A 24,625-nucleotide genomic window follows, 5' to 3' on the forward strand; every position below is an offset into this window, starting at 1 on the left:
TTTTGTTAAAACCTTTAAATTAAAGTCTGCATTAGTCACATTGCAGCCATTTGATCTGATATTCACTGGGGAGGTGTACAAAGGTAAAAAATTGTGCCGTTGTCCAAATGCTTGTACATAAGTATTTGGAATCCACCTTTTTACACATTATTCTATCCATTTAATTACTTAATCTACTTAGCAGCAATATGTAGCCAATTTATGAAGGCCAATTAGACTAACACGAATGACAATGTAACCCAAAATCTTTTGATCCACCGTGAAACACTCAAAGTTGTTAAGTTCATAAATCCAACACCACAAATGATCATTTATATATGTATATAATATATATATATACTCCATTGTTACTCTTTATTACAGAAGTGAAGCACAAAACTGTAGAAAAACCTAAACACAAAACAGCTGCAAGTCTCAAAAAGCAACAGCGATGCAACCAATGTTGATACAAATATTCATTATTGCAGTGAGAGCACAGGAATACTAAAAAGATCAAACTCTTGTTTACTAACAAAATCAGTACAAAAATCAAGAATACAAACACCTCCATGTACACAAGTCTATAAGCATTCCTGTGAAACTTTCAGAAAGTCTTTCTCACAAGAAATTAAGAGCACTATTATCAATACAGAATTTCCGCAAAGAATTTAACATCACAATGCAGCTTGCATTAATCATTTAGTGGAAAACAAAGTCCATTAGTCCATGTGGAGTTCTGTCTGTCAGGCTCCCAAACAGCAATAATAATTTATGACAAAGTTCTAAACTATTAAGCCGAAGCAGAAGTATATACTTGTACAAGAATACATTTGTAAAACAACCGGAATACAATCAAAACACAATCATTACTTTTCCAAGAAATCTTCAGGAAGCAGGAACACTCTGTGACCGTTCGTAGAATAAAGATTTGCCGTCTCGTTGCTTTCCCTCCCGTTAACGTCGCCACCTTGAAATGCCTGAGTCATAAGTGGTCTGAAGCTGTTGTGCTTTCACGTAAAATAACAAAATAGTTTTGTAAAGTTGCATAAGGCCATCGAAGCGCTGTAAAGCTCACTTAATAGTCCAATGTGTTCAATTGCAAAAAATTCTATCAGTGCATTTACACAACACTGGTGCCACACTCAGCGATTGAGACACTGTGACAACGTTTGATGTGAAAGCTTCTGAAAGCTTACTCACAGGAAATATTTAATATTATTATAAGCCAAATACTGCAAGGATGTCTCGTATTTAGGACTTTGAGATCAACCCAGCTCACTGTTTTTCAGCGACAGCCTGCATGGCTACTAGTGCACTGGTCTGAGCACCTTTTCCCACATAATTTAGCGACGTTTTAGTCATTTAACTTCAGAAAAATATTTTTTCTGTAATCTTCCAGTTGATTGCATTGTTTCACAGCAGGCTAATCATTAGGAAGATACTGTGTTTGTTGGTACTGAATGAAGACTGTATGTGGTATAGCTTTCTTATACAGACTGTCTCATTGAATTTTTCCATGAAATGAGTTGATGTGAATTCAATATGAGCCTCAAACGTAAGAACAAATGAGTGCTAAAAAAAAAAAGTTAGATGCTTTTTGTTACTCCTGCAGCCTAAAAACTCGGTCAGGGAAACATACTGATCCAGAGTAATCGCTGAGGATTATATCTTCCTACCAGAATCAAAAAAGTGCATATTTAATACATTGTTGAGGCCACCAATAATATCTTAAGGGATGTCAATCACATGTTTGTACAAAAAGCAAAAGCTCTCGTCTTTAAATGAACCGCAGCCTCCAAAATTTTAAAGCACTTTTTCCACCACACTCGGAGAGAACAACGTAAACACTTGTCCCGCCTTTTTCTCTACCTTCAGTCGAAAACATTGAGGGGTGCAACTCTTAAAACGACTAGATAGGTAAATACAACTAGACAACCAAAAGAGGTCTGAAACAGATAAATTCATATAGATCATTTTGCAAGAAAAAAAATTATAGTCATCTCTTCTCACAGAGGAATCTAGCACTTGATTGCACATTCACGTTTACGCGTCTAAATAAACATTGGAGGCAAGCGAATAAGCTATACATTCAAAGTCTTTTGTTTGTAGGCTGAGGTGTGTTTATTCTTATAGTAAGTATTGTCTCCCGAGAAAAAAACTCACTGCTATCGGCCATCTGAATCTTACATGTGACTGTGACTCTGCTCGTGGCTCCACAGACTGAAGGCCGTCTTGAAGGTCCTGTGGCAGAGTTTGCACATGTACTGCCTCTTAAATGTCAGGGCAGAGAGAGACGGTGCGTGGTAAAAGAGTGTGTCCGATTCCTGAGGGCCGCCTGGATTCTCCATGCTGTTTGACCTTGACAGGGGGCTTTGGCTGCTGGTTTGCCGTTCCAGTTCGGGCCTCTTGGTCTTGCTTACCAATGAGCTGCAGGGATCTGGGCTGCTGGACTCGTCGGTCCCTGCGGTTGCAGCAGCAGTAGCAGCAGGGACCGGTGCCGCCTGAGTAGATATGAGCACAGAGGCCTGTGGGGAGGGACGTTCTGAAGGGGTAAGTGGAGGGGAAGGGCTCAGAGGTGAGGGGTTTCTGTCGATCTCTTTGGCTCCGGGTTCGTTAGCAGTCGACATGTGAGACTGGAAGTGGCTCCAAAGGCGGAAGTTGGTCCTGAAGGCTTTGTTGCAGATGTGACAGATGAATGGTTTGATGTGGCATAGCAGCTCCTGGTGTCGTTCTAAGTCTTTGCGAGAGCTGAAAAGATTTCCGCATTTCTCGCACGGCCACACACCGGGTTCTTCGGAGCCACTTTTGGCAGCATCGGGGTTGTCCCGCTCACTCACAGCCTCCTCCAACGGCTCTTCCTTCACTACCAGCTTGCCATGGTGGCCCATGCTCAGGTCTTCAGGCACATAGGAGGAAGAGTCTTCAGAGTCATACATAGGTGGACCTGAGGAATCACTGTAACTGATGTTCTCTCTTGTGCTCTCGCTTGTTAGAGGCTCATCACTGTAATGCTCCTCCTTGAGCATTTCAGACTCCTCTTCATTGTTCTCTTGTTGCTTCAGGAGAATGTGGTCTTTAACAGTCATCATATTGTGGTTGTGCACCTCCACCTGATGGCGCCAAATGCTGAAGGAGGATTTGAAGGTGCGCATGCATTCCAGGCATGTCAGTTTCTTGTACTTACAATGTGCCTCGTGGTCTTTCTTGACAACTGGACTTGAGAATCTGAGGCCACAATAGGGGCACACGGTTGCATGGCGACAGCCTCTCTCGTGGTCACCCTGTTCCAGGAGCGATGACAGCTTCATATTGCAAAGTCTACAGGAGTAAACACCGGTGTCAGGGTTCTTCTGTTGAATGATCTCATCCTGTTCCTGGTAGAGGATGCTCTCCCTCGCTGTGTCCTGGTCAGCTTTTTCAGCAGGATGTGTCCTTAAATGCTGTCTGTACTGAGACTGGAACACAAATGTCTTGCCACAGTATGGGCATATGTAGCTGGGCCTCGACCTCTTTTTTGTAATTGCAGGAGACTGCAAACCCTGCTTATTCCTCTTTAACTTCCAAAGCAAAGCTTTCTTTATTTCTCTCTCTCTCACAATATCTATTAGCTTCTTTTGAAATTTCTCATCAAGAACAGAGGAGCTGGCGGACGACGCTGGGTTTTGTACTACACCATGCTGCGTTTGGCAGTGCGTCCACACTTTGAAGTTGGTATGAAAGCGCTTGTGGCAGATGTCGCAAGCATACGGCTTTTCCGGATTGTGATACATATTTACATGACGATGAAGCCCAGCACCTGACCGGAAAACCTTTAAACAATTCCAGCATTTGAAAATCTTGTTCTGAGGTGACTCCTCGCCGTCCTCGTTAGGGTCGCCGCTGGCATGCTGAGGTACTGCTTTTGACATATTCAAGTTAACTGAGAGAGCATGCTCTTTAAATAGTTTGCTCTTCTTTAATGGGTACCGTCTGTTGTCTGGCCTGTCCCTTCTTTTCCCCACAGGATTTAAGACTTCCCTGGGACCTTGATCATAATTAGTTTGAAAGTCTTTGAGACTGACTGGCAAAGAATCACCAACTGTGATGCGTACGATGTCCATGGGGTCAGCAAGTGGACTGCTGGGCTCAGCTTTCACACTCACCTCTCCTTCTACCTGAGTTTCTCCATCATACCTGCCGGTATACTTTGACCTGAGAACCAGAGGAGACGTTCTTTTTGAGTCGCCGTTGTGGGCAGAGGTTTCTGGCACAGACGTCTTCAGTGCCATCTGTACAACTGACTGGTCTCGATTTTGCAGCTCCTTGAGCTCCAGCGTGGGGGAGAAGACTGGAACGGGGCTGTCCATGGATAATGACCTCCTGAGTAGGCTTTTTATAAGTGGCCCACTCCTGTCAATGGTCTGGCTTGGCTCACTAGCCTGACCCTGAAAGGGCACTTTGGTATTGTAGCGGGACTCCTGCTCCTCATTCTCCTCTTTATTGTCCTGGTCAGGGCCAGACAGCAGCCTGATGTGCTGCACTTCAGCATCACTGAAAGACACTGATGATGTCAGCTGGGGTCTCACGGGTGTGAAGTGTGATGAATTCCCTTTCAATATGGAGGCATACGTCCTCTCCAAAGCTTCACCCCGGTCAGGGGACTTCCTGCTGGGCTCAGAGTTTCTGACTGATTCGTACGAGTTGTGTTCCGAGGGAGGCCGAGTGGACCCATGAGCAGAGTGGGGAGATGTCGATCTCTCAGATGTTTTTCTCGGATAACTCGAGCGAGAGGGATGGGCCGTGTCATTCCGGACCCGACGCACAATGACGCTCCTTGTGTGGACATCATTCTCATCCCCCTCTGAGAACGAAAGCCTTTTTCTAGACACACAGTAGGATGCATGTGGCCTTGTTGACACAATGTTGGTGAGGAAAGGGATTCCGAGGCTGTATCCCAGCTCTTGAATGGCTGCCAGGCTGCCTTTGTCCACAAAGAGTGAGGAGGAGTAAATGTAATTCAAAACGATCTCAAAGGCGTCCGGCTCACAGAAGTCCAGGTTTACAACTGTCAGCGAGTCTGCGTCCATCCGCGAGAAAAGGGACTGGAAATACTCACTGCTGGCAGCCAGAACACTCTTATGGGCCTGGTACCTTTGGTCTCCCACAACCAGGACCACATCACACGCTTGTCCCCGCAGTCGCTGCTCATTCAGAGCCCCCAGCAATGACAGGGCGTGGGAGGGGTTACTGTAATGCACTAGGCTCTCCATGGCTGAAAGACAAGAAAAAAAGATTATATTATAAAAAGATTACATTTTATTGAAACAATGTAGACATATAAACATATATATGCATATACTCTTGATCTAGATAAATTTGTATACTTTAGATGTTTCAGAATTCTTTGGACATGGATGCATCTACAGGAATAAGCATCTACTAAATAAAAGCTGATGGGCTTTTGTGCACTATATGTATAATTGTGTGTGGTGTTCTTGTCAGTTCTCTGTGATCAGTTTAATATGACACCAAGTAAAAATTCATAGTCTCTATGTCAGGGGTGGGAAACTCCAGAGTCCTGCAGGTTTTAGACATCACCCTGGGTCAACACACCTGAATTAAATGATTAGTTCATTAGCAGGCCTCTGGAGAACTTCAAGACATTTTGAGGAGGTCGTTTAGCCGTTTAAATGAGCTGTTTTGGACCAAGGACAAAAACCTGCAGGACACCGGCCCCTGAGGCCTGGAGTTCCCCCATCCCTGCTCTGAATAGTAAAAATACATTGTTTCACTAATGAATAAAGGAATCTCAGTATGTGTTCTTCACATTCTTCCGTCATCGAATCTACTTCAAAGTTGACACTGGATTTTCTGCACACACACACACACACACACACACACACACACACACACACACACACACACACACACACACACACGGCAGTATTCTTGAAGCCTTTTGTCTGTTCTCCCACAAAAGCGAGCGACTATGTAATCAGTTCTGTTTGTTTGTCTATTAGCAGTCTAGCATCCACTGTTTTCAAGATATCCTATGCAAATTTCGTCTGATGGTAGACACCCATAAAAGCTCCGGCTGATTTAATTTAGGTGAAAATCAGGTGAAGATCACACCAAATATGAAAACCAGTAAAATCTGTTTATTAATCAGAGATTTATATGGATCGTATTCAAACTTCACAACAATATACTAGACCTTGGGCGACATGAGCAGCTAGTTTGGGTAAACATTTGACTTTGACCTTCAAGAAATCTTTCAAGCATAATATATCACATGAAAGGGCATCGGGAAAGCTGTACAACACACTTTTTTTTCCAATACAACACCCTATCACACACTGCATGAATATATATTAAAATCTCAAGTTTTTACAGCTTAAAAAAGCTCAAGATTTCAGCTGGTTCTGCTCCAATCGTATGGGTAAAGATAATAAAGTACACTATTTTAGTATGTAGGGCTTCAAGGTCATAAGTCAAAGGTCAGGGTCACACGAATTAGGAAAAAGCGTTGGTTTCCATCGGATCGGATTCAAACTCTACAGCATTAGTCCTTGGGGGGGGGGGGGGGGGGGGGGGACATAAGCAATAAGCACTTGTTTGTTTGAGCTCGTTAGAATATTATTTAGGAGCTCATATACAACATGACTTCACAGTGAGACAAAAGATTAATATACTACACCAGATCTCCATATTAACAACGCTGACATCAGCATGTTGCAACAAAAACATTACGAATAATCCAAGTTTTAGTGCAGCCTTTGGTGATCGTTCATGTTACGTTGCAACCATAACCGTTCAAAGGAAGTAGTAACACAATACAATAATTGCTGAGAACTACAGCTGCAGCCATTATTCATTATTAAGCAAATTGGCAATCCAATAACTGCAAACATGCCAAACATAGCAAAGCTCCAGTTTATCATGTGTGAAGATTTGACGCTCATCTGTTTTCTGTATTACTGAAAACAGCATAGCTCTCACTTTTCAGATGCTCATCTGATAAAAACACAAGACAGGATTATGTTGTCTAAAATACAGTAACAAGATTTATTTTGCTTACATTTTATTTATCCAAACAACCTATCAGTTTTATTATGAGCTATAAATATTGATGCCTTACAGACTGCTGTAAAAGTAAAGAAACAACTGGTTAAACTAGGCATCGTGTTTAACAGAACGGGGTTTACAACTACATGTGCATTTTTTGTCTTGCTGTTGTTTGTGATGGTCACTAGAGGTCAAAGTTGAGCCTTTTAAAATATAAAATGGTGTAAAGGAACTCTCCACAGAATTTATGGGAATTACATCATGTTATCAGTCTGAAGGTAGGAAAAATGGAGTTCTGTCAAGTTGCCCTCAACCACACAGGGCACTGCAGGAAGTTTAAAAGGTTTCAACTACAAGTTGAAATGCATTGTCTGCCTTGATCCACCTTCACCTAAACCATTAAACGTCTACATTTATTTCTATGGTTGTAAAATGTAACTATCAGAGAAAAGCACTCTTGGTATTTCAGGAGGCAGGTTTATTTGATGAATCTAGCCTGCTGTTTATACTGTCAGCTAAAAGATTCATCAAACATGGCACAGGATCCATTAGCATTTGTATGCTTTACAGCTGAGCTTAAACACCATTGTGCTGACTACTTCCATGTCACCCTTTGTGTGATGATCAAGTCTACTGGTGCTGTAATCGAAACTAAAACAGTTTAGAAAGCACACCAAGTTATAAAGTATTGACTTGAACAAAGTTTTCTTGCACTAAATTTGGGCTCTATGATGTGTTTTTCATCATTTTTATTATAAATCTAATTTATTTTGTAGAATTCATGTAAGAAACTGCGTAATATCGATACACCTGCATCGGTCAGTGGTGAGACAACAATAATACTACTGAACAGCACTATACTGTTACAAGAACAAACCCCATCTGACGCACAGCAATAGTTGTGTGATTAACATAGTCAAAAACAGGGACTGCAAAGCATTATATGCATGCATTTCATTTTCCTGAAAAAGGTGCTGCCTGGACGTCACGGCGTTTATTTTGGAAATTGTAACCGGAAGTCGCGTTACTTACGTCGGCTACTTTGACACTTGCTAAATATATTTATGGGCAGAACCCCCATTCATTCATCAAAAAACTAAAGATTGCCTCGTGGACTTTGGGTGAAAATGTGTGCTCCGTGTTAGGAAAAACACGGGAATGTTGGGTCGTGTCATGTTTTCCCAGAGGAAGCCGAGTGAAGCTTCGGGCATTAGATCATCCATGAGACGTGGCTCTAAAAGAACTTCTCCGACTGATATGCTGCTTTCACTTCACAACGCATTCGTACATTTCTTTTTTGTTTAGCTTCAGACAAACCCGAGGGTGCAACGCCTGGTCTCGAGCAGCTAACACCGAATAAAGAGGGGGAAAGTTGAGCGCGTTTCAATGGACTGCACCGCGCTAATCCAGAAATGAAAGTCTGCGCGGGCAGAGACGCCGTTTTGGCGTGTAAGGAGTCAGTTGTAAACGCTATCCCCGGTGGAAGTCATGGGCTTTTGGTTTTGTTATGTTTAGTTCTTTTATTTTTTTTTCCCACTAAAAAAGCAAAAACGGCTCCACACCGGCCTGACACTGGAGCTGCTGCTGGCTGCAAAACAGGTTGTAGCTGGTCAGGTTTTTACAGCGACACAATCCCCCCTCCGAGTTACGTCAGGGAGGAAAAAGCTTCTCCTTAACAGCTCTCACCAACTGTGTCTGCGCCTCCCTGCTCGTGTTACTGAACGGTAACTTCGTTAGGCTGGCTACACTTACCCTGCCCGTCGTGAATACGGTCTTTCCTCCACGTAGCCGGGACTTTGTTCAGTGTTGTGTAGATTTCTCCGCGCTGGTCGTGATTCCATCCATCTTGAATTTGACGTCATCCCACACCAGGGATGAGGTCATCGCAGAGAGCGCTCGTCACGTGCACCGTGCACTGATAGGCTGGTCAAAGAGCAAGGGGCGGTGCAAACGGAAGACTCGAAACTGAGGCTAATTTAAAGGGATATGTCATATTTTTCGTTTGATCTTTTTTTAAAACAAGATTTAGTGAAAGTCGGTAAAGGCTAACTAGCACTTTCCTGCACATTGTAATTCACTGCACACTTTAGTTGCACACTTTGAGGTACACTGAGTTTGCTGCTGGGGTTGTTCTGCTTGTGTGAAGTCACATGTGTTACAGTAAACCTGACCAAGTGTGGAAACTTTTAACACCAAGTAGGAAGTAAGTGCTCTCCTTATTTTTGTTTCTTTCTTAATTATTATAGTTTTGGTCTGATTATTTTAAAGAGTACTTTTTTACTTTACAATGCCATGACTTAAACGTTATCAATGCTACAGAAGACACTACTTTGATGCCCATCTAGCCCCAGTGAAACTAATTATATCCATGACTACAAAAGAAGTCACTGCAGCACAGCAGTGTATTTGTGTCATCACTTCTATCCAGTGGGGATTTGTCACCATGCCTATTTTGCTTAAAGGCCTTTTCCTGGAAAGCCTCATCTGCTACAGTAGCCTACCTGGCAACAGTCTCATCTCACTTAATCAAGGACAGCGCTGATGGTGAAAAGACAGCACCACTCCCAGTTATCTTTAGGTTCAACAAAACATGAAAGCATGCGTATGCAAAGCATATATTTATGTTTGGTGACCTCTGATAACCCATCTGAAAACCCTTCACTGCCTTGCATTCACACCCACAAGCCTGCTAGCATGAGCCCACTCATTACTGCTTAATCACTGAATTACGTTTAATCAGGTTCATTTTCACACCTCATTACTATTAATGGAACACCATTATTTGAACGGGTACTTCTGCGAAGAATTAAAGGCATGCCAAAAGGCTTGTAGAGTTTTAGCAGGATTTTCACATCCGGACACATTCAGAGCCTTTTTTTTAGAATATGTCTTTGACAGCCAAAGCATCCTGTTGCTTTTTGATATTAGCAGAATGAAGACATGTGGGAAAATGGCAGGGAAGTTCTCACTCCTCCTTACTTGATTTTAATAGCTAAGATGGTTGGTTGTTAATGCCAGCATCATAGCAAGCACTGCCATGGTTACCTGAGTGGAAACCAAGCCATTAGGGACTCTGACTCCTCCCAGCCCATAATTCTCCTTGGCCTCATAAACATGTTTACTTACAATGACACAGCCAAAGAATAGGCAAATCCATAATGCATTTATTTGACAAAAATAAAAGCATGCACTTCCTCTCACAGGTTGCATGAAAAGCAAAGACTTTGTTTGTCGTGTTTATGCTGATTATCCAGGTTGTTTCGCTGACAGCAATTTAAAACCCGCTTAAAAAAACAAAATTAATATACTTTTAGTAAATTAATAAAATGGTAACTGCAAATATCTAAATTCATATAATACTTACCTGTTGGATGCTGTAATTTTGTGGTACATTTGGGACCGTTGGGTCATTAAGGGGAGGGGAAAGATAGCCACAGAGGACTTGGTCTTTGACTACACCCTGAACAGTGCGCTGGTATCATTTCAAAGTGAAATATGGAGGTAAAATGTGGTGCTTAAATACATGGGTGAGATTCTGATGTGAAAATGAGTTGGATGCTCTCGTTTGGGGTGGCTGTGGCCCTGCTGGCTCTCTGTAGGGGACAGGACACTGTGAATGAAGGTAGGCCACGATGCCGACGACAGATTTACTCTAAACAGATGTTTTAACAAAACAGAATGTGACATTTATTTCGATTAAAGCCTTCACATTTCATTCAAAACTTTCCGAGCACATTAACATATAGGAGCAGTTTATTAGAGTGACTCAAAATGTTATTTTGCAGCAGTGTACAAGATACCAATGGAAACATCTGATATCCAAAAGATATATTTTATTTTCAGGAAATAGCCTGTGTCTGTCTGGCTACCACCTGTGCACTCATAACAAAACAAAGATTGTGAGTTTCCTGGTGGTGCACAAGGTTCCCTATTCAGTGTCAAAGCCTTGTGGCGGTTGGCTCCTCTGGAAGACTTGTAATGTCACAATGTACAGGATGATCCATCAGACTGAGTACAAGCTGGTGACGGAGCAGGTGATGGGATGCTGCTCTGGCTATGTGCAAGTTGGTCGTTACTGTGCCCTGCGTGAGTATACTGCACTGATCAGGATTAAAGAAAAGCACACATTGTTTTGTTCTTAGACTGTAGAAGACACTTTTTCTGTCTGCAAAATCTGATTATGTACCACACACACACACACACACACTGTCTCTGGCCAGGCAGTCAGCGTGACCTTTCAGTGTGTGGTGCTGTGTGCAAGACACCAGATGGAAGCGCTGAAACTGCAATGCTACAAATATCTCACTGCTAATATATGGCCTGCAACATGTTATTTCCTTTGAATGAAGCTGTAAACAGGAGTGGTGAGTTTAGTTCCAAGCCAGGATCCTGTCCAACTGCAGATGGATTGCATCCCAGTTCTGAGGAGTGTGACTTGGATATAGACTGTCCAGGCTGGCAAAAATGCTGCCAGAGATCTCACCACTCTTCCTGCAGTGATCCAGCAAGTTAGTATATATGTGATTTTGCATCCACATTGCATTTAAAGTGAATGTTCACCATGCATCTTACTGTGCTTTGTTTAAGCAAATGACAGTTTTAGAATAGTGCTAAAACGTAATGAGCGACTCAACTCACTGAGGCATTAAACTGAAATTTGCCCAGCGTCTACGGTATATCAGCTAAACATGACAAACTGTTTTTATCTGTTAGTGCAGCTTTACTGCTGCCATCTTGGTGCTGATGTGGCCGCTCTGTTGATGTGTCATTTTCCTTGGTATTTCGTAAAATTTCAAAAATGAGCACTCAGAGAGGGCAGATCCCCCCGAAGGGCGAGGGCTACACTAAATGCATGCAAACACGGGGAAAACAGGCAAACTCCTCACTGTTGGTGGAATTGAACTCAGGACTTTCTCGCTGTGAGGCAACAGTGCTAACCACCGTGCCACCGTCAAATGAAGTAAAGGAAAAAAATGCATCGGTTTTCTTACAGCAACAGTAAAAAGTTACAGAAACTGAAAGTGTTAACAAAAACACGCTCATATGTTCTGTGTCACGTTCAGCCGATGCACACCGCGCACACGCTAAGAGTGCAGCAAAAAACAGACACACAAAAAAATAAAAAGAACATGTTGTCTTGACATGTTGTCTGACAAGCAATGTTGTGTGTTTCATTGCTTCGGGTGTTCGTACGTGTGTTCTTGTAAAATTACAGTGCCACCAAATTCTTTTACAAACTAATCTTAGTGACTTGGGGTAATCCACAGACCCCACAGTGTGTGTGCCATTTTCACTGGATCCCTTCCTGCTGAAGAAAATATGAAAGGAATAACTGCTGAGTCGTATATAGACCGCTTCAGCCTGTTCATATTTCATTTAGCAATTAAATAAATAAATCAGCTGATTTTCTTTTTTTTAACCAAGCTCTTAAGTGAGCCTGTAGGTCTTTCTCTGAAGCAGGGAGAAATCTGTCGACACTGATCTTTATATTGTATCATGTTAATCTCAGCAAATTACTCTGAGAATGGAGGAAACCGTTTGAATGCAACAGTGACAGTGAAGACAGACTACCAGCAACTGATGTCCAAGAATGAAGGGCTTCTGAATCACACAAGGCTGCTGCAAGCAATGGTAACACAACAGCTTCTATGGTCAAACTTCCTCCAGACATTTATAATGAGACTAGACTTCCAACATAAGCACTTTCCTTGGTGGTCGCTTTTTTTATGAAAATATGTTCGTCTGTGTCATCATCAGGTGACTGGAGCTCTGCAGTCTGATGTTTCTGTCTATTATCTCAGCACATGGCCTGTGCATCCCTACAGAACTGCCACCTCTCTGCTGATTGAGTGTAACTTCACTCTCTCGTTGTACAACGTCACATCGAAGCTGCATCGCCTTCTCGAACGAATAGAGGAAGTGTCTTCAATAACAGTGCAAGGTGAGGAGGCACTGTATGGCAGTTTTGACCTCTCTGCGAAGCTACTCGGCTTTTTTTCTTTTGAGAAATGACATTCTTGTAGAGTTTTGAGAATGATTCATGTGCAAAGAACACGGCGTTCAGGAAAAAATGACTCAGTCGCACCACAGTTTCCTTCTCCCACTACTTCTGTTTGAGTGACAGTCATCTGTGGGATGTTTCCTGCAACAGCGGAAAATAACACCAGAGCGATCGCACACGCACACACAGAGACAAACACACGTGCATGAACACACGAAACACACACCCACACTCAGATATTTATCATAAATCAGTCATGCTTGCTACATTCCCACAAAACATGGCTCGCGTGCACGTCAAGCTGGCTTTTTCTCAGAGATAATTAACTTCCCTTTTTCTGTGCTGAAAGCCATTTATTTTTAGACACATCTGAATTTTCAAGCCTTTAAATGAAAGACGTGAGCAAGATAAGTGAATCCAGTCTTGACTTGCATAATGTGTTTCAAGTTCCAGTGATTTTTCCAGGGTCCCGAACAGATGTGGAGATTTTCTAAACAGCTTCCACTATAAACTATTGATTTATTTTCAGAAACACATTTGTTACAACTCATGCAAACACAACTGTAATTGAACAGCTTTTATGTATGTGTAATTATAATTGCTGCTTAACTCCTCCATATGTCTGCATTTTCATTGCAGATGTAGACGAGTGTGCACATTCTGCTCTTCGGCAGTGTTCGCTTTGGGCCGACTGCAACAACACAGTGGGTTCTTATGAGTGCGTCTGCCACCAAGGTTACATTGATGTTGACCCGAGCAACCCTGGAGCCCACTGTTCAGGTTTGACCGCACACTTGTGTGTGTGTTTGCAGTGCAGACGTAACCCTTTAAAGTCTGGACTGTGAGATAATTGCCAGATAATTAAAATGTTTATTTGCACATGACTTTGTTCCATTTTTGCTATGCGCACCAATTTGTGCAATTTATTTAGGTTTTTCAGAAACTAGCTCACACTTAACTTACACGTGCACAATGTATGTACACAGAGAAAGCAATCATATTGCTAAATATAACATCTGAACCTCGTTTGAAAGTGTTCTTTTTCTCAAGTGCTTCCAGTTACCCTATCCTCAAAATCCCCTGAGCCCTTACTTTTGTACTCGCAAGTGCAGCATCTCAGACAAGTACTATAGTTTAGATTCAGTCACTTTAGAAGTGACGAGAGGGATTTCCCCATCAGAAAGCCCCGAATAAAAACTGATAAGATTACAGTTAGACTGATCAAAGAGCTTTTGGGGGGTTAAAGTTTATGCACAAGTTATTCTAATGCTAATGTATTGATGTTTGCTAGGTGGAGTAAATTTACAACATCCCATCACACACACACACACACACACACACACACACACACACACACACACACACACACACACACACACACACACACACACACACACACACACACACACAGACTATTAGAATAACTGACCTGTAGAACTAGAGGTGGAAGCTGAGTGAGAACAAATGAAGATTTCTCTCAGTTTTACTCAGATTTTAATAGTCCGCCCACCATCGGCCTTTTTTGGGTAAAATATCAAACAAGAAAAAAGAAAACAAGTCTCAAAAGATAGTTTTCTTGTTAAAAGCAGAAAAAGGTCAATTACCAATCACCTACTGACAGCTGTGTGAAAACATTAAGGAACACAGAGGCTATGGAGGCCTTGTTTTGGAACAAAGCTGTGGTTAACAGACTGCCTCCTTAATCTGAAACGGCTGCACAATAATATGTGTCAGAGTTGTTCTTCAAGTCAGACAAACCTACTCGAACAAGGAAATTGTGGTTAGTTTTAAAGGCTTAGCTAGCTCACAACAAAGTTGCCACATTTGTCATATTTTGTGAAGATGGTCCTTCCTCATAAATGATCCACAATGTTCTGCTATTACTGCTTTGTAAAGACACAGTTTCTAAAGTGACCTCTGTTGGCTGTGTGACTAACAACATGTAAATTGTCTGTTCACCACTGATGAGTGGAGGAGGGCGGAGTCAGGTCTTCAGTCGTCATACTGGAAAGCTTGAGAATGGTTCTTACAAAGATGGTGTTTATTAACCCAAGTCACCAATCAATGTAAAGACAGTTTAGAGTAAAAGTGTATTTTTGATCCATGACTCTACTTACCTACTTATTTTTTTTGCTCTTTTAAAGTGGAAACACTATATGTTGTTTCTAATTACTACACGTCTGTGATGTGAGTCACACAGTGGTATTTACACCAGAAACTTAGAGTCCAGTCGTCCACTTGTTGTTCTTTGCTCCCAGCTGACACTGGAGTGTGGCCCACCGCCCTGACCAGCCCTGCATTGATGAACACAACCTATCCCCCTGCTTCCAGTCGCACACAAGGCCCTCCTGGATACAACACAACAGATTTCTTCACATCCACTGAGATCAGCGTGACTGCGGCTCCGAGTAATACGACCTCTGTCTCTTGGAATTCATCACAAGCTTCGCTGTGGACGAGTTCTGCATCTCACAGCCAAATGAATACAGCTGTGGAGTCAGCTCATCCAGCAACAACATGCTGTGAGAAATATTCTGTTTTCATCTAAAGTTTACATGAAATCTCCATCTCTTGATTGGAAGGGTGTCCAAGCCAGAAAGAGAGGGATATTTGGGTTTAACAAGCATTTATTTATAATTTGACATCATTTACACTGAAGCTCATCCTCTTTGGAGGAGTCTTAAATTGTTATTCTCACACCTGTAAAAAAATTTCAGCTATTTTTACTCGAGTATTTATTTTTCAGACTACTTTTTACATTTCTTCTGTGCATTTTTATCATGTTCACATGACGTTCGCATCTTCCTGGTATATTTGATGTTTAACCTCCATTTGTGGATCGCACAGCAAACTGTGATTTCTGGAAGTGTTCCTGAGCCCATGCAGCGACTTCCTTGCCAGATTATTCCTGGTTTTAATGTAGTGCTGCCTGGTGACATCCAATATTTGTCCTTTGCGCACAGAGATTTCATCATTTCTTTGGATTCTTGGAATCCTTTGCTGCAGATGTAACAGCATTTTAGAGATATTTTGCTGCCATCAAATTCAAAATGAGATAATATTTTAATATTCCTTTGTGTGAAAGTTTCTGGATCTGACTTGCACAGACTGAATAAGACTGGCCTAAAATGGTGTAGGATTAAACTGACAGGATGTAAAAAGTAAAATAATGCATTTTTAAGCTGTTCTTTTTTGTTACTCTTGACAGGCTTAGACTAGCTGTGGTGTTTGTTTCCAGTCACTGTGCAAAACAAGGCTGGATGCTATTCCCTAAGACAAACCGCACAGATGTGGGAGTGGCATATTTCCACGCAACAACCAGCAAGAAAGCAGATTCAGATTAATGACAAGCGATTCCCCTGTCTGTCCCCTCCCTCAGCTCCCCCCAGCATCGGCAGCTTATGGTCCACTAATGTTACTGGAACGTCCTTCTCTGTCTGCTGGTCCAATCATGCCGAGACAAAACAGACTTACCTGGTTGTTCTAAGGAAAGGGTCAGAGGTCATTCAGACTCAGAAAATCAGTGATACCACGATAGAGGTGAGCGGACTGAAGCCTGGACTGCTCTACAATGTTACCGTCACACCTCGTGCCTGCCGAAATCAAGGAGCCCCTCTTCACATCTCAGTAAAAACCTGTAAGTACATTGAACATATATATCAAAATATGAACGTCAAAGTACTCGAGAGCTGCCAATCTATGTGACAGCTCCAGTAACTTTCAGTACAGCTTTACCTTTGTTTATAACTGTTATGCAGTCATATTGTTGTTATGGCTGATTGTGATGGTGCTTTTAAAAAAGTAAGGAAACACTTACATGTCACCTTGGATCTTGATGTACGAAATATTCAGGCTGAACTTTTTATTTTGTTGAGAACAAATTGATGTAAAAAAAAAAAGAGTTGAAAACAAATCATCAACCCTTTGAGTGCTGGATTCAAAATGACTTAAAAAAATCTAATTGTTCAAGTGTTCCCTTGTTTTTTATTCATTTGTATTTATTTATTATATTTTTGCAGTAGATTTTGCCTGAACCAGAAGAACGAAACTGACTAATTGACTAAAAATGCTGAAAAACACTTTTTGTCATTTTTCTTTCTGTGTGTGTCTCTGCATGGAGACACACACTTCTCAGGAAACAGTGATATTTTCCACCAGAGGCTTTCATTTCCACCTCCACTTGTTGTTCTTTGCTCCCAGCGATATTATAGAAATGTTATATTGCCAAATAGCATTGTGACAATATGTAACCTATAACATTATTATAACACTTAACACTGTTTTTTGGATATCTGCATGGTTATTATTAGAAGAAGAAATCATAAAATGTGTTACTGTCATAAGAGAAAAGTGAAAACAGAAGGAAACTGGAGTTGTTTAAGTTGGTGAAGCTGTTTGGCGTCACATCCAAGACGCTTCTTCAGTTCTAACAACAACAGGTAGGAAGCCTCTTGGATGTGAAGCCAAACGGTGTCACAGCTTAAAGAAGCTCAGTTGCCTTTTTTCCGAGCTTTTAAGACTCCTGTTACCTGCATGACTGAGAATCTAGACACACAGAGATGCATTACTTTCCCCTCAGAAGTCAAAATGTAGGTCAAATCTTTATTTCTCCTCTGTGGAAGTATTTTCAGAAAAAGAACAACAAGAATACTGGAAGTGTTTTTTTGTCTGAGCCACAAGTGAAGAAAGTGACTGACCCAGATTTCTGAAAATAAGAACATAGCCACAGTTACCACCCTGAGGGAGTGAGGAGTACAGCAGTTTAATTGTCTTTAATGACTAATGCGTGATGAAGAAAAGAATCAGTGTTTTATCAAAAGGCCTGGGGTCAGTAGGACGGTCGACATTTATGTGGTAAATGTGGTTATTGTGCATAATAAAGGTTTTCTTTGTAGACGCTCAGACTCTCGATGCCACAACACGACTTACCAACATAAAGTTCACAGCTGACCTCCAGAACACCAGCAGTCAGGCCTACAAAACCCTCAGTGAGAGTATAACAGAAGAGGCAAGTATCCAGTGACTGAATGTGATGTGCAAATGAAAACACAAACTTGAGCCTGTTTCCTGTGTCACCAACCAGATCTACCAGTCTGTGTCTCCAGAGGTGAAAGCCATGGTGGATTCAGGCCAGGTCAGGATCGAGATCAGAAACTTTTCCCCGGGGAGCGTGATGGTCAACTTCACCATAGTGTTTATCCCAAGTCAAAGCCTGGACATAAGCAATGTGTCCACAGCAGTTCTGCAGTCCCTGACGAACAGCTCGACATACACAGTAGATCAAAACAGCACAAGTCTAAATGGTATGTGTCTTTATATTGCTTATTCTAATGCTGTGGGCTGTTAGTGGCACACTGCTGGGAAAATGCTTCAAAGAGGGAGTGCTGAGTTTGACATTATAGCAAATTAGCGTTAAAGACTTACTCGCGGTGTTAGCAAATGTTTTATTTTTACTGAAATCACAGCACAGAAAAGAAAGAAGGCACTGGAGGTGGCCCAATATATAAATGGGGCCATGATGGTAGAAGCAACATATTAAAACTTTCATAAATCTTCATAAAATAGATATATTGTGTTTGTGCATTTGACTAGTGAGAGTCAGGGGGCCAGCCTACTACAAATCACAGCAGTTAATGTTTGTGTTGCAGACTATAGGAGATTACATCTCTGGAGACGTGCATGAGAAGTTGCAGTATAGGCTAAGGTGAGAAGTAGAAATGGGGCCTTAATCATCCTGCAGCAGTCATTCACAGTCTTTGTACCAAACAGTTTTCTTGGTAGCTTTTGATTAAAATATAGCCAGCAGTTATTTTATTGTTTTATTGTTCTGGGATGTCCATTAACGAGTGAAAGGCAGCTGCAATTTTCATGTCTGTTAATGTGAACCAAACTTAACTAAAACTAACTGAAAACTGAAACTCAACATGAAGAAATCATTTAACTAAACTAAAATCTAGATTTTTGAAAATAAATAAATAATTAAATGACTGAAATTATTTCATGGACCTGAAAAAAAACTCACCGAACTATAGCAGAAATATCCTGTTCACGTGTTTACTGAACGGGACGGCCGAGTCAGCGTTTCAGAACGTGTTGTGTTTTTATTGTACGTTTGCCGATTCTCTGCAGTCTTGCTTCGGACACGTGCGCTCCACATACTTTCTCTCTTGGCACAATATGTTAGAATAACTATGAAGCTGCGTTGTGGAATCCAGAAATTCTGGATGTCGACTGACGCTTTGACTTAAAAGGCAATATTTCTTGGTCGCTGTTGCCTCATGTTAATTTTCTCAGCTGTATGGAAATACAACACAAATGATGCTCAAAGTCATAATGCTCTAACTGCACAATGTTTTTTAGTACATACCATTCAAAAGACCTAAGTGCACTAAAAGTATTAACAAAACCTTTTTGTGTCTCAAAAGCAACATTTTGGAAATTCAAAGTAATTAAAGTAACATCTAAATAATCAGCCAATAACATAATACCTGACTCTATTTTTTTATTTCTGTGTCTGTAGATTTTAATGAATGTGCTTCGGGGGAAAATGATTGTTCCCAGTCGGCCACATGTAACAACACCTGGGGCTCCTATACATGTGTTTGCCTGTTCGGGTTTACTGACAACGACCCAGAGAGACCTGGACGGGTCTGCCAAGGTAGCTGTAAAAACTCATTTATACACATTACATGTAAAACAGAATATCTTTGTAACCAGCGAGCATTGTCTCGTGCAGCACCTACAACCTTAGAAACAGCGGCACCGCCCCTGACGACAGCTGTAACCACTTCAACTACTGCTCCAGAAATAACCACAGACAGTATATCAACAAGTCACATGGTTTTCACAACAATCTCAACTGTTGCTCAAGCTTCCACCACCACTACCCCGACAACCAGTACTTCCCTAACAGCCATCCCCGCCTCTACAATTGCCACAACAACTGCTACCAGCTCAACAAAAAGTACCACTGCTCTGGGATCTGCCACCGACGACTCTATCCAAGAAGCCCTCTCAGTCCATTGCAGACTTGCGGCTATCACTGTGACTGTCACTAAGAATTTTCTTCTGAGCTCCATGATCCAGGAGAGTGCACTTTACTTGGGCACGGTGGGCTGTGGCATCAATGGCGGCAATGACACGCACGTGGAGCTGACCGTGGCCTGGAATGAGTGCGACACTAAACTTGTGCAAGTGAGTTTTTCTCCTCTGCATTTGGGAAACCTCCTGAATCCCCTGTGCTCTTGTTTTTTGTATACTAGCTTGCCATTATCTTCTTCAGCTAAGTACGAAGTATAAAAAAGTATGAAAACCAACACTCTGCTCTTTCTGCCGTGTCGGTATTTCAGAATGAAACCCACTACATAGCCTCTGTAAACCTGCTTAACACTATGGATCCATACACTTCACCAACGGGAGCAACAGAGGTGCCCAGAAAACAGCTGGAAGTCCCAATCATGTGTACCTACATGAAGAGCATGCTTATTTCTGCAGACCTTAGCCCCATGGGGTAAGTGCCATGAGTACTGTCACGAATACTCATTATATTTTATTATTTTTCAAATCAGTAACCCCTTGATAACTGACACAGCTGACAAATGCCTCAAGAGGAAACAGCATCGAGAGATAAAGAACTACTTCTCCAGAACAGAATATTGACACATTCAAAAAGTACCTACTTGAGCAATATCACAGAGAGGCAGTGTTGCTGTTCAGAATATCAGCACAGCGGGGATTTGATTGCTGCTGCTGCATTTACACAGCAGTTTCACGAGCAGCCTTTATTAGCTGACAGTAACAAGCAACAACAGACTGGGATAAATTCTTTGTTAGTATATTCAGGACCCTGAACTGCGTTTCATGAACAGCTGTCATTGGTATGAAGGTTTAAACAAGAATGAATCCCAAGATAGAGGCTGATACTGTAGAGCTCCCATTTAGTTATATAAATGGACTTAACTGAGGCTGAAAGCCGCTCAGCACTCATCAGTGTTGCCACCGCAGGCTATAGCCATTCCTAAAATCCTATTGAGCATAAGTCTGATAGGTGTTTAGCTTATTTACTTCACTTAAACTCTCATGTCCCACTTTCACTGAATGCAGTTATGTTGTGCATTAGTAGCATAAACTGATAAATATTTCATTTTTAATATTTTGTATAGTTTATATTGTATTCATTATACCTACAATTCATTCCCATCCATATCCAGGTATGACATAATTAAAATCACAGGATCGGGGTCATTGCAGATGAGCGTGCATCTGTTGGACAGTGCAGTGCCTCTGCCCTACAACTACAGCCTGTCCCGTGAGCAGCCCGTGGTAGTGGAGGTCAGACTCAACACCTCTTCAGATCACATTAAAGTAGTCATCAGCAAGTGCTGGTGCACTCCCACCCCAAACCCCGTAGACGCCTACAGCCATGTCTTCCTGGAGAAAAGGTCTGTTTCCCAGCTACAGCTTTCTTTAGCTTACTCATACTGTTACCACTATGATTATTGTTAACTCAGACAACTTTAATCTGGAGTTAAGATCTCAGATGGGGTTGACTTGGCCAACATGTGCATTGGTAACACACGTTATATAAAAATGTGTCATTTAAAAAGCCAAAACTCTACAAATTAAGTTCCTGACAGTTTCTGTCTCAACGAATAAACATCTGTGGTTTTAAGTTGATAGGAAAACTTGTTCTGGATGATAGAAATGATAGGTAGGTAGCTTCATTAGTCAGCATATGATTAACTTGGGGCTTCACACTTTTTAAAACAAGATGCAAATGTGACCAGCTTCTGTGGGGTGACACATAAAAACACTTCTTCCCCTCCCTAAAAGGAAGTCTTTCACAAGGCCTGAAACCAGGCCCTTCCATTCTTTTATCATTACAAAGACAGAACAAGACAAGGATTCATATTGTGTTGCTGATTTTGTTAGTTACTGTCTAAAGCTACAGTCAGCAGGAGGTTAGCTTAGCTTCTGCTTCTGCTGGAAGTCTGGAAACTTCTTTTAATCCCTGCAACACAACATTCAAGTATGCATTGAGCCATTGTGTAGTTACGTTCTATGGGAGGTGCACGTCGGGTTAAATAGGCATACAGTTAAGATGAAGTTGCGGTTATGTTGTAAGTTACCACGTAAATCTGATGCACATATAAGGGTAAAGCTAGCTAGCCTCGCCCCATTCAGATACAAGAAAATCTCACTCCCATTGTCTCACTGCAAAACACGTGTCAGCGGAGGCATTTGTGAAACAAATGAACTAAATTATATGAATTAATGAGCTGCATAGTTGCCAGTGGGCCAGTTTTGTTACTGTGTCTGTTCGCATCACCTTTTTTTCCATTTCTACGAGCAAACTTAGAATCTCCAGCTTCATATTTACAATATTTGTTTTCTAGTGATCAGTTTCAAACACCTGGTACTTAGATGTATGGCAGGGACATGGAAAATGTGGTGGTCACGATATCATCTACTGAACCCTCCCCCCCAAAATCTCCCACATGCAGCAGTGTTGACGAGAAGGCATTTTCTGATTCACAGCTAAAGGTCCCTCCATTCAAATGAAATTCATCTTTGAGCAGGATGTAAGAAAAAAAAAGTGCCATCAAAAGTGACAATGAGTCAGTGCGGTAGCTAAATCTGTGTTAAAGCCTTCTGCAAAGCGATAATAAGAGAACCAGCAGATTATTCAGCTGTCTATATATTTAGCACGATGCTTTCTAATAATAGTTTTTGATCAGGTGCAGTTAAGTTCATCAGTCAGCCCCACTGTCTGTGTCTCCACAGCTGTTCCCTGAATGCATTCACCAAAGTGATGATGAACGGGAACTCCAGCACGTCCCGTCTGTCCGTGCAGATCTTCTCCTTTGTCAACCTGAAGGTGATCTATGTGCACTGCAAGGTTCAGATCTGCCTGCAGACTGAGTCGAATAGCTGCGTGCCAGTGAGTGCTTTCTACTCCACAATACATTTCATGCAACCCTGCAGCTTTGACCCTGCTTAGACTAAAAGCAGTTGATGCAACATAAACTCGGCTCATGTTTTGTTGCAGGACTGTCACCAGAGAACAGCTCGATCTGTAAATGCACTTGGAACAAGGTTCGGTTCAGCTGGGCCTCTGATGAATTCAGATGAAGGTGTGTATTTTTACACAGTATCTGCTTTGAAAACACTCCACTCCAGAGTGTTGGAGCACGGCTGATTTCACCTGGATGCTTCTTTTGTGCTTCAGTTGGAAGTGTAATGACACTTCAGCTTCCACTCAACACGGACTGTTTTAAAAGTAGAAAAGCTATTTAAATCTTCAGTGGCCATTATAAATCTGGCTCTCACTTCATCTCAGCATTTAAATGGGCCGTCTATAGCTGTTGAATTAAGGCAGTAGTGCAGCTGTCGCTATTATCAGTGTGGTGGAGAGGAAAGTTCAACTAACTTGATGGAAAACATTTATCCATCTATCCATGTTCTTAACTAGCCATCGCTAGGAAAGGGTTGGCTGCTTTTATCATGACACACTCATGAGGGGAACATTTTTTTAAACATTATTTTTATGTAAGGGAGCTGGAAACGTTTGTTTTAAGAGCCAGTGAGTAAAGTTTTGGTATTTCTGTCATCATATACTGCTTGTCTGCATGTTTGTACTTCTTCAGCCTTGGTTCATATATTCCTGCAGAGCCCTTGGATAAGGAGCTGAGCACTCTAAATGTAGTTGGGCTTTCCATTCTGGGAATTTGCTTGTCGCTCTTCTTCATCTGTTCCCTCGCCTGCCTCTTCTACTGCCAGAGGAACCGCATCGGACACTACAATTTTAACGTCAAACCCAAAGAGGAGAAGTTCACCTACCTTGCCTATAACACCTAATGACAGCCCCTGCACCCACAGGCACACAATTAGAAGAGATTAGACGTGCTGTCGCTGCTTTTACACCACACCTGCCACCATGTGTCACTGTTGCACCATTCACCCTTTATCGTGTACATGAAACTATTATGTACAGTTTGAATTTAAATTCTACCTGCACCTTCTTTGTATAATTAAGATATTCAAACGATAGAGTGGTTGTATACAGGGATGTCAAATGTAGAAACTATCAATATTTCATGCATGACATATTTAATGACTGCAGAGAATCAGATACCAAGTAACTATGCAAGTGTTGGTCTCTGTATCCTATTCTTATAGTCAAACGTGTTCATAGCTGCCTCTTTAAATCATGTTATTTATGCTATTTTTTGCTGTCTGTTATCTATTGTGTTTACTGACACATAATTTGTGCTCTAAGTGGTGAGACAATAAACACATCCTGTATAAACTCAGACACTTGGGGGTGCTGTTAACACAGTTCTTCATTAAAAAAACAGTCCAAGATGGCTTCCTGCACTCAGAGTAAACACGAGCGTTTACAGGGGACGATGTGAGGTGGTGGATTCAGAAAAAACAAAAAATTTACAGTCCCGCTTTTATTCAGTTGGCTGGAGGTTGTGCTGTCAGTTTCTCCTTTACCCAGATCAGTGGTTAATGAAAACATCTCATATGAGCCTTTCTCAGCAGAGAAGAGCCAAAGATGAGAGCCCAGCTTTTCTTTCACACTTTGCATAATCCGAC

General features: G+C 41.7%; 2 protein-coding genes across 2 annotated transcripts; one reads left to right on the plus strand and one right to left on the minus strand.

The window, feature by feature from the left end:
- Positions 1–335: 335 nt before the first annotated feature.
- Positions 336–8,924, minus strand: zbtb21 (zinc finger and BTB domain containing 21). The gene is made up of 2 exons (XM_004561632.5): positions 8,776–8,924; positions 336–5,230 (listed from the first exon to the last, which is right to left on the minus strand). Exon 2 carries the CDS (start codon positions 5,226–5,228, stop codon positions 2,163–2,165), a length of 3,066 nt encoding a protein of 1,021 aa, XP_004561689.1. The 5' UTR covers positions 5,229–5,230; positions 8,776–8,924; the 3' UTR covers positions 336–2,162.
- A 1,221-nt stretch (positions 8,925–10,145) lies between these two features.
- Positions 10,146–24,336, plus strand: umodl1 (uromodulin-like 1). Its single transcript, XM_076888893.1, has 16 exons — positions 10,146–11,109; positions 11,373–11,531; positions 12,533–12,654; positions 12,781–12,964; positions 13,664–13,804; positions 15,283–15,546; positions 16,404–16,661; positions 17,920–18,032; positions 18,108–18,327; positions 19,545–19,682; positions 19,761–20,218; positions 20,374–20,534; positions 21,235–21,465; positions 22,808–22,964; positions 23,073–23,157; positions 23,694–24,336. Exons 1-16 carry the CDS (start codon positions 11,010–11,012, stop codon positions 23,879–23,881), a joined length of 2,979 nt encoding a protein of 992 aa, XP_076745008.1. The 5' UTR covers positions 10,146–11,009; the 3' UTR covers positions 23,882–24,336.
- Positions 24,337–24,625: the final 289 nt, after the last annotated feature.

Source organism: Maylandia zebra, linkage group LG10 (assembly GCF_041146795.1).
Source record: "Maylandia zebra isolate NMK-2024a linkage group LG10, Mzebra_GT3a, whole genome shotgun sequence".
Taxonomy (NCBI): Eukaryota; Metazoa; Chordata; class Actinopteri; order Cichliformes; family Cichlidae; genus Maylandia; species Maylandia zebra.